The sequence below is a fragment of the Haplochromis burtoni genome, unplaced genomic scaffold, assembly GCF_018398535.1.
Source record: "Haplochromis burtoni strain Fernald_Lab_line unplaced genomic scaffold, NCSU_Asbu1 Contig_245, whole genome shotgun sequence".
Taxonomy (NCBI): domain Eukaryota; kingdom Metazoa; phylum Chordata; class Actinopteri; order Cichliformes; family Cichlidae; genus Haplochromis; species Haplochromis burtoni.
Window position 1 is genome coordinate 103,321 of NW_024582606.1, and position 11,161 is coordinate 114,481.

General features: G+C 39.6%; 1 protein-coding gene across 1 annotated transcript; it reads right to left on the minus strand.

The window, feature by feature from the left end:
* Window positions 1–2,341: 2,341 nt before the first annotated feature.
* Window positions 2,342–10,315, minus strand: ppp4r2b (protein phosphatase 4, regulatory subunit 2b). Its single transcript, XM_005943838.3, has 9 exons — window positions 10,141–10,315; window positions 9,419–9,500; window positions 7,829–7,999; window positions 6,771–6,864; window positions 6,652–6,689; window positions 6,466–6,540; window positions 6,236–6,376; window positions 5,853–6,151; window positions 2,342–3,780 (listed from the first exon to the last, which is right to left on the minus strand). Exons 1-9 carry the CDS (start codon window positions 10,172–10,174, stop codon window positions 3,410–3,412), a joined length of 1,305 nt encoding a protein of 434 aa, XP_005943900.1. The 5' UTR covers window positions 10,175–10,315; the 3' UTR covers window positions 2,342–3,409.
* Window positions 10,316–11,161: the final 846 nt, after the last annotated feature.

Below are 11,161 nucleotides of genomic sequence, written 5' to 3' on the forward strand. Positions count from 1 at the left end.
CTCTGTGGACAGCACCTGCCATTCATGAATCTCGGGTCAGATTAAAAATCATCTTGGGTCAAAGCTGTGTTTAATATCCCTCCGGATCTGGCATTTGTCTCCCTGGAGACTAGTCTTCAAAGCCCACCGTTTAATCAGAGCTGCACAGATTAATGCAGTCTGCTCTTTATTTCCTCTGTGAGCCTGGGTAAATTTCAGCAGTGAAGGCAGCGGCAAAAGATGATAATATGGACATACAGGCAGAAGCATCTCTTATGCTTATGGGTTTACCGAAGAAAGAGAGGTGAAAGGTCATCTTTATTTAAAAGTCAAAGGTTTACTCCTTTTTATATTTCCATTGTAGCCATAGGCCCAGAAATGCTTGTGAGCTTTAACAGAAAACATGTCTTTAATATCTCCAAAGTCAAACAGATCATGTCTTTTTCCTCTTTTATGTAAAATGAAAAATTCCATCCATTTTTTAACATCATTATCCAATTCAGCGTTACAGTGGGGGCAGGAGTCTGTCCCTGCTCTCACAGGGCAAAGAGGAAGGGTACACCTGTGAACAGAAAACATGATTCTTGTACTTGGCCTATGAGAAACCTACAGAAGTACAAACTACACTTCGTACACCATGTGCGCATGATGGCATCAAAGCTGGACATTAAAGTCGACCGCTGCACATGTAACAGAGGAATAAACCTAACAAAGCAACTGCTGGAGGAACAGAACAGCTGCATTTCATTACAGGCTGTTGTCATGCAGGCTACGTGGCACGTTTTACCTCGGCTCATAAAAGGATTAGAAGCTCTGTTAAAGTTCTTAGCACCAGCTGTTTTTCATGATCCCAGCATGTTATTGCATGTGCAGCCTGTGTTGAGGCTGAATTGCATCAGTCAACATGCAATACTGGGAACAGAGTTGTGTCACAATGCAGGGTAAACAACAATTTTGATTTTTTCTTCTCGTTTGTTCTGATGAATTTACATAAGTTATCATTACATGACTATCTTTAATACTAAGTAGTGCTGTGTAATACTTTAGTTAGTATTGATCTGATACAAAGTAAATACAGGGCCAGTATTGCAGCTTATGTAGGGGAGAGCAGTGTGCTGTGATTTATGAATTTGACTTTCCTCAATAATTAGTTAACGCAACAAAACACACCTTTCAGCTTTCCACATATTTTGAAAACTGGGTTCTGATCCAAAGCAGTTTGGATCATTGTGTTGTTTAAATGTGATATAGGCTATAAATAAAATAAGAGGACAGAATGAAAGTATCGATCTGATACAAATACCACCGTTGGAACCAACTATCAACATCTGGACTGATCCACCTACCTTTAGTGTTAAAACTATGATATGCCATTGTGTGTGTGATGCAGAATTAGAGTACAGCAGAACTTTGTATGGCTAGGAAAAACCAGGGTACGAAAATTATTTCCAAATCAGAAACTACTGTAAAACCAGGCATCCATGTGCATCACTCATTTTAGTTCAAGGGCCACACGTCTGATCAAGTGTTTTTATATTATGTATAAAAACAATTGTTTTGTTTTTTGATCTTAAGTATAAACACATTCTGAAAATTCAATTTGATTTATATATTGCCACATTTACAACAATTGCCTCAAGGCACTTTATATTGTAGGGAAAAGACCCTACAGCAGGGGTGGGGGAGCTCCAGGCCTCAAGGGCCGGTGTCCTGCAGGGTTTAGATCTCACCATGGATCAAGACACCGGAATCAGATGATTAGCTCATTACCAGGCTTCTGGTGAACTTCAAAACATGTTGAAGAGTTAATTTAGCCATTTAAATCAGCTGTGTTGGATCAGGGACATATCTAAAACCTGCAGGACACCGGCCCTTGAGGCCTGAGTTCCCCCACCCCTGACCTACAGTATTGGAAAGGAAAATCAGCAATCACATGACTAACACTTGGTGACAGTGGGAAGGAAAAACTCCCTTTTACCAGGAAGAAATGTCCAGTCAAACTAGACTTGGAAAAAAAAACATAAGTAGAAATGTGCCAGGATTTGCTTAACCAACTTATCACCAACACTCTGTGGCAATCTAAGCCATAGGTAGCAACTTCATTATTAAAAGGGCTGTAAAGCCGACAAGGATTCAGACAGAAATAATATACGGACAGTGTTAAGTCCAAATATTACACAACCATTTAGTGGGCTGGACTTCCTGCTCATTCACAAATGAGCACGCACACACACCCAAACTGGACCCTAGAAAGAACTCGCCCCTAAACTAAAGCCATCAAATATATGCTTGTTGTTCACATCATCTACATATTCCTAAATAATTAATGCACAACATGAATGGTTAAGTGAGCAAGACCACCAACCATAAAAATGTTAACATTTATTGCTGTTTCTGAATACCCCATTGAAAGCAAAAGCATTCAGAGTATACACAGAAATTGTACAATTAGATATGGTTTCACAAAGGCAGTGAACACATACTGTATTACAATCTACAAAAAAATCTACTTTACAGAAATTTAAAATTCTAAATATCAAAAAGTACAGCTGCAGAAACAAGTGTAGAACTGGAACCAGAAAACTGCTCTGGATATCGGTTGGTGAAACAACATGGTGACATCACAATACAAAGAAAGCATCTGATCTTTGTACTTACAGCTGGTATTTGGAAACTACAACTGGCAGACGAAACTAAACAAAAAACAAATATACGTCAAAATAACTCATTGAAATGATCATAAATTATGTTGGTTTTATGCATCCGAAATATCATTTTACAAAGGACGCCTCTACAAGGTAGACCGTCATAGTACTGTTCAGTAGGATTGGTAGTGTATCAATGTGGGGTGGGTTAAACAGGACACGGGGGGGGGGATCTCACATCTCTGGTGGAACACACGTTGGTTAGTTGGTTGCCATAGTTTAGGTCAGGAACAGATTTGCTGGTTTGTTTAGCTTACATGTGAAATTCTTAAATAATGAAGATCTGATGCAGCTCTGTTCTGACCCTGGCAGTGTGCTACACTACGGTTAAAGACTACCAATCCTGTAATAATGTCAAAATGGCTGGAGTGAGTGGCATTAAACAACCAGACCACCACAGAACTCAAACAACCCCAGTGAAAGAGACAAAAACAAAAACACAGCTGCAGAAACCAACCCCTTTTTAAGGGAAACTTAAAAGCAAACTTAAAAACAGAAGAGAGGAAGATCAATAAAATATTCCAGTTAAAAAGAAGGAAAAGAAAAATTTTTGGGATGCCCACATCAGTGCCAGGTAGCCATTTTGGAGGAGTGTCCAAAGCGTAACGAGGCGTTCTTCTTGTGTTTGAGGTGCTGTCCTCGTTCCCAGTGACAGTCAAGCTGGAGTCAAGGACAAGCTGGTTTATGGTCACACATGGCTGCAAAGGGAGGGGGAGGCTCTCAGTCTAGTCCTGCTCCATAGGCTCCTCGGTGTTCCCAGTGTTTAAGATGGCACTTCCCATATCGCCCTCTGTAGGAGGTTCACTTGTACTGCTGGAGGGAGTGAGAGCTACATCTTCACTGGCCGCTTCTGCTCTCTCCTCTATGCTACAGCTGCTATCGCTGCTGCTACTGCTGCTGATGACTGGGTCACTGTTGCTCTCCTCACTGTCTCTGCTGGTCTCGGGGCTTTCCAGGTCGCCTGTGGGTGCCTGCTGCTCTGTCTGATCCATGTCGCTGCCCTCGTCCTCTGAGCCACATGGCACTTCCCTCTCGGCCTGCTCGGCCTCCTGGCCCGAGTCTGCACATGCATCGGCCGCCGTGCTGCTAGTTGGTTCTGTAAAGAAAAGTGAAAAAGAGCAGAGGAAAAACTAAATCAAAAGTAGTTCCAGAGGGGGAAGGATGTACGCGATCCCAACATTACACTGGCGAGTACAGTATGAAGATATTTACAGAAAGAAAATTATATATTCTTGAGAATTCACTCTCACCTCCAATAACGCTTCTGCATTATAATAAATGAAATGTTACCTTTTGTATCAGTAAATGAACTCTTTATGTGGTTTACATCATTTAAAACTATCCTTTCGTGCCTACAAATAATTCCTTTTTACTTTACTTAACCATCTGTTCAGGTCTTGCACTACGAGTACACATGCAGAGGTATTTGTAGGCCACTCTGGTCTAAACTACGTAATGCAAGAACCACAGCCACCACATTGTCATTGCAGTAAAAGGTACTGACAGCATCTTCAGGTATCAGCAGACCTGGCCTCTTAAACCTGGATTATATTGTGCTGAGAATACAGCTGGAGACCCAACAGCCAAGTAGTCATTCGTATTATACTCGTTTGATATCCGCTTGAAGTCCGATGCCTGGATTGTAATGCAAGTTCACCACAAAAAAACCCCAAAAAAACAACAACAACAACAACAACAACAGGCACAGAGACGTCTGCATGAATCCTTTTGCTAACTGCGTAATGATGACATTTACACCAGTGGAACTCGCAGACTTGCGGGTGCAGAGTAATCCCTGCTTCATCGTTAACAAATCCAGCACCACTCGGCCCTCAGCTCGGCTGTCCCTCTCTTCTGCCAGCTGCCCAAATTACACACACTGTGCATCAAATTATATGGTATTAATAGGACATGGGGTCAGTTTTATTTTCAACGCTATTCCTTAGTTAACTAGTTAAACTACAGCTTACATCAATGTAGCGACAATTTATGAAACTGGACTGGAAATTGGTTACAATCTATATCAATTCCTCAGTCATGATGTTGAAAACTGGGCAGTAAAGTCACAGCGTACCCCCCCCCCCCCCCCCCCCTCCAAAAAAGACTGGTCTGACTTGGTCTGAGAGCATTTTTACCTTAATAAGACAAAGAACATTTTCACATCAGTAGTCTGGATGTAACTCACTCATTTAAATGACACAAAAAACAAACAAATTGTGAGGATATAGACATGGAGTAATTTCTAATATGCATCTTTGAACTTGTTTGGTTCACCAAGTTGTCACAAGTGAAGGTGCTGCTGAGAAGAACAGTGACAACATGAAATGCACAGTTGAAGGAGTGGGGGGAAAAAAACCAAAAAAAACCAAAAAAAAAAACCAGCATATTTGCAACTTACCAGTTTCCAAAAATGTTCAAACAGATGAATGACTAGTTAACTTCATAAATATTTCCCACAACCACAGCGCGAAAACAACAGCGGTTACTACTTTAACAGAGGACGTTACATTGAACTGCATGCAGTCACACTTTACACAGAAAGTACTGCTTGAATTGTTCAACAACCAACAAGAGACACCAAAACATGTGTTTGTGAAAAGTACCCTTGAAAATCTAAAAGCCACAAGTTGTCCCTTTATTCAGATCACAGAAAAAGTACCAGATGTTCACACCTTACGTGTTATAGTTATATATGTCAGAGTTAAAGCCAACTCTGACTTTGATGTTTCATGTTGCAGTGTAAAGTCAGAGCAAGCATGTCATTTGAAAGAAAGTGAGTAGTCTCGCTTTTCTTTTCTTTTTTTAAAAAACATAAAAACAATTACTTTTTAACCAAAATAGTGACAAGCTGTTTTGCCGTACCATGACTTGTTCTCCAGGTTCCCTATGGTAAAGTTCTGAAGCATGTTTTTGAACAAGGAAAACTATCACAAAGCATCTGAGCTGTTTCTGTTTTTAAACTCTGCAATCTGATTGTTAACTGGGGTTGGTTTAGTGCGCTAGAAACCTGAACAGCCAATACAGCCAGCACATTTGCACCATCGCTTGTATTTTTCATTATCTACGTTTGTAGAGTCAGCTCGACTTTGTAGCCTCAAACTGCTCAATACTAAATGTATTGCCTTAACGTCCACAACCAATGAACAAACAGCACTGAAGAACACCTACCTTGGTCTTCAGTGGCAGCAGCACTGCTAGAGGCTTCATCCTCCTTATATGCAACCTTTTCTTCTTCCTCTTCTTGGACCATGGCTTCTGCTTCTTTTGAGTGGCAGGTGACATCTGAAGGCCTCAATGCATCCACCCCATGCTCCTCCTCTTCATCCTCCTCTTCATCTTCTTCCTCTTCATCCTTGCTGAACTTAAGTCTCTTCACCTCTTGCTGTTCAGCTTCCATGTCCTCTTCTGTTTCATCGTGTTTGTTCTTTACCGAGCTTCCCGGGGATCCGCCTGATGCCGAAACCTCACTAAAAATGAAATAAGAAACCAGAGATACACGTGAGACCAGCAGCTTTGATTGTGCTCCTGGTGTGTTAAGAATTTGGACATACCTGGAATCTTTGTCGCCATCTGGGTCCGTGTCAGTGTCTTTGTTGTCTGTGCTGTCTGGCAGACCATTAGCTGTTAGTGAGCTGGCCAGAGAAACTTTCGGTCTGTTCAGTGGTCGTGGAGTTCCTGGACCATTCACTTTCCTATCAAAAAAGCAAACCAAAACAAATAAATAAATGAAAATACATATTTATTTTTTTAAATCAGGTCAATAATCTGTCCTCAACACAACCTCTCTGTAAACGCAGATGTGCTTCCAGGAGGCATTACTCCATTCATTCTATTCACAGCACTGCATCCATTTTTCCTGCAAAAGCATGAAAGAGAAAAAATATTAATGCATTATTAAAACCCTCTGCATGGACACTGAATGCAGATAAATATTCTATTAAACTCTAAACTTGAACATATCACTTACTCTGAGATTGGATGGACACAGCTTACCACCATTACGTTCTAGAGGGAAATAAAAATTTCTAAGTTAATCACAGACTTCAATTAGTTGAAAAATACCTAACTTTTCTGTTCACGTCTTACCTTCTCCACCCCCCGAAGAAACTTATCTGTTCCTGTATAGTTCCTCTTAGGTTCTGTAAGTAGCTCACACAGGCGCTGGATCGTGAACGGGATTCTACAAATGGAAGCAGAGCAACAGATTCACCATACAGTGACCAGGACAAGTGTCCTTCAGAAGGTCCTTGAATCTATTTTATGTGGTTCGTAAGTGGGAAGTCACCAGTTATAAAAATCAACAGGGAAGGACAGATAATATTGAGAAACACTGTTCTGAGCTCTAATAGTCTCCCTTTAAGAAATGAGATTCAACTCTGTGTTGATTGATATACCCCCAAATCACAACAGTCACCTCAAGGTGCTTCATACTGTAGAGTAAAGACCCTACACTAATACAGAGAAAACCCCAGCAATCAGGCAACCCCTTACGAGCAAGTTTTATGGCAACAGTGGGAAGGAAAAGCTCCCTTTAAACAGGAAGAAACCTGTGGCAGAACCAGGCTAAGAGAGGGTCCAGTTGGGCAACCAGTTGAGGAGGAGATGAAGAGAAACAAACTTAGTTGGGTACAACTCAGTTGAATCAGGTTTTGAACAATCTTTGTACTCTGCTAATTTAATCTAGTTTTACAGCATGGTTTTTCATCTAGAACTGGTCTTTTGTGATCTAGATGGTGCTGAAGGGTTGGAGGTGGGCTAAATCCCAACTCTGAAAGTAGGTTATAAGTAGTAGCATGGTTCCTTTAACTATAGGTTTAACAGCAAAATTGTGCAAATAACTGAACTAGTTGCTCAGTACACTCATTTATTTAAAGATGCCAACCAAAAATTAACTTGAAATGTATCTAAAATTGATGAATAAAAGTATTGTTGACACACATTATGCAAAATTCTGAAAGAAAGTGCAAACTGACTGGCCTGAAAAGTCTTGGGCAATAGGAAATGCTTTCACAACAAGCAAAAAAAAAAAACACGAAAGAAAGAAAAAGTGTATATGTGCACATATAACACACAGGGTAACCTTGCTTGGCTTTTCTATTGATACCACTTCTGCCTCACGTGTTCCACTTCAGCTCAGTACCCACCCATTGTATCCCTTCACAATCTTCAGAATTCTCTCTTTCATATCTTCAAATGGAACTGACTCCACATTGGGATTTGCAGGACCTCTTTGCTCAGGTGCTGAGGCTCTGAAGTCATCCATCACTTTCTCCAATTTAAACAGGAAGTAGTTCTTAAATTGAGACCATTGAACCCTAAAGGAAATACAGTGAATAATTAGAAACAGGTCAACACACTGGCAGAAGACATGTTAGAAGCTTAAAACAAGTCAAAGTTCAGCATTTCCATCACTGTGACAAATGGCAGATAAATTAGAAACTGCAATGTTGTTAAAGTTAACAGATCTATGCTATATGAAAGAAATGGACCCTTCCACTGTATTTTTACAGTCTGAAATCTACCCCACACTTTTGTATTTTTGCGATTATCTAATAAGACCAGGTAATGTCAGATACGACAAATCATTTTGGAAATCAAATGCAATATTAAAAAAGGGTCAAATAAACAATTTTTAAAAATGTTAAAAAAAAACCAAAAACTTTATTGATTATTATTATTGATTACTCTGTGAAAAGAGTAATTTTATCATGGCCTTAAAAACATGTCACCCCTAGACTGGATATGTGTTTATGTGTGTAGTACAATTTTTCCAAGGTTAGGTCTAGCTGCAAAAAAAAAAAAAAAAAAAAAAGGCATTAGGCAAACACTGTGGTTGATGTTTATCTGTTGTGTCAAATCAGTTTGTACTAACCATAAATGTATGAAAGTTAGATACTCCAAAACATCTTTAGCTTGACACCAAAACTACAACCACACACACTGACTAGCTGCTTCAAATCCCTGCAGAGGGCCATGGACATCTGACACCTCCGTTTGAAAAAGCTCTCACAACACTTACAAAAAGAAAGCTAGTGGTCATTTTGTGTACACCTCTTGTCATTTGCCACCGTTTCCTCCTGCTGGCTTGAGGGGCTGCTGTCTGCACCAGCATGTGGAATTGTGGAATTTCTGGTAGCAGGTCAATGCTGACCCACCACAAACAAACTCACTTCCTATCCCCAAAATACAGGTGAATTCCCATCATAGGTCTTTGTTAGTACCTTAAACTTTTCTCATTACAATATTTTAATAATTGTTCTGTTTACCATTTCCTTTTTAATCACCCAACCCCACGTGTTTATTTGGCCCATTTTCTGTAATCTTATGCCTTATGTAAGAATAACTCACTTAGATTTCAACAGTACTTACTACAGGATACTGCAGTAAGAAACCCTTATGATTTTAAATGATCCCATTATAAAAACACATGTTAACTAATATAACAGCAAATTGAAATTACTTATAGTCACGAAAGCTTTGAGCCACACATACTTTAGGCTTTTATCTCAAGTCCAAAAAGTCTATAAAATGTCATCATACAGGGCCTATTTAAAATGATAACACTTGTATTTGTGTGTGTGTGCGTGAGAGAGAGAGAGAGAGAGAGAGAGAGAGAGAGAGAGAGAGAGAGAGAGAGAGAGAGAGAGAGAGAGTGTGTGTGTGTGTGTTTGTGTGTGTGTGAGTAAGAGAGAGAGCAAAGGGATAAAATAAATAGGTCTGTAGTTTTCACCTACATGGTATCGCCAGTTTTGGCGATATGGCATAGAAACTGTTCCAGTAGAGGAGATGGCTCCTTCTTTCCTTTCTTGTCGAAATCTGTTAAGATGAAAAATAAAATAAAAAAACCCTGAGTGGCTTAACATGACCATTTAACTAGTGGAGGTGCACAGGCTTTGATTTACCTCAGCTTTCCCAACAGTTTTGATAACTCTGCCAATAAACCTGGATATTTTGTTTACTTTCAGTTATAATCTACTCTAGCCGACACGTAAAAAGCTGGTACCAGATCCCTGAGGAGTCACCCTATCTCGTTAAAGTTATCTATTTACATAACCAGTGTTGCTAATTCGCTGGCTAGCCTAAGTTTAGCATGTTAAGTTAGCCAGAAGACCATAGCCGGCAAATAACTGTACAAAAAGCCGGTGACAGTCGTCATATACTTAATACATATCTGTGAGAATATTATCAGTTACTGAGGGCAAATACATAAGAACTTTACAGTAAATCCAAAGGAATAAGTTGTATTTTCTCGTCGTTCTTTCATGACTAAACCATTTCCGTGAAACCGCTTATAATGCTAGCCTTAGCTAACGCTAGCCTCGAGTATCAGCTAGCTAGCGCCATTAGCGTGAGAGATACAATCCGATCATTTGTTACAAAAGAGTAATCTGGGCCGGACACAAATATCGTGTGGTCTCGGCCGATGAAAGAACAAGAGGAATAAACTGAGTATAACCTCTGAGAGCTTCTTGAAGCGAATCAATTTCCATCACGTCGTTGCCCTCTGTCAGTCTTGTAGATGTAAAAAAAAAAAGCAGACTGGCGGCTAGCTGCGGCTGCTAAGCTACAACCTCACAGACAAGCAAAGAGGAGGAAGCATTTTAATATGGCGCCGTGAGGTCACTGCCTGTTCGCTGAAACACACGGGGGGAGACAAGCGCTCCACTTATGAATGGAGGTGGATTTACACAAACAGACGGAGAAAATGAGACAATGTTTTAAGGGGCGACATTCTTTTAACACAATATAGACTTTAAACAGAATTTATACCAAAACAAATTCATCTTAAACATAAAAAAGTATATCAGAAAAATGTGAACCAAACTTGTAATTAAATGTCTTTATCAGCACAAGTTTTGGATTTATGCTATCCAATACAATGCATGTGCATTTCTTTTTAAACGTGAAAAAATGCATGGTTGGCTGAATGCCAATCTATTTGCGTTATGTAACATTATGATATACACATATAGACGTGGGAAATTCAAGATCAGCTGTATAATTTTTTAATAACAAGTGAATCAGAATGATTTCTATAAAAGTACACTGAACATAAAAAGATGCTGCATGTGAAATATCGATACATTAAGATGCTATGCACAGATACAATCTGGGACTGAGAGGCACTCATCACCATTTGCATACAGAGAATATTTACAAAGATATTTTTCTGAATCATTAGTTATGATACCTGACAATTTAAAATGTCGATTCTAAATATAGATTTTGTATCTTAAGTTAAATTTAGACTAAATTTAGGAGGGGTGTCAAATTTAGGTTTACCCACTGTGAAGCTGTGAACACATAAAGGACCAGATGTGTATATGTGAGTTTGACAGCTGACATTCTTTAATTAACACCATCCCTGCCAATGACAATATATTCCAGCAATATGTTTTGCATATTCTGGGAGGTCTTGGATGATTACTGATTCATAAGTCACTGGAAGGTTTGAAACAATACTCTGACTGAGAAAA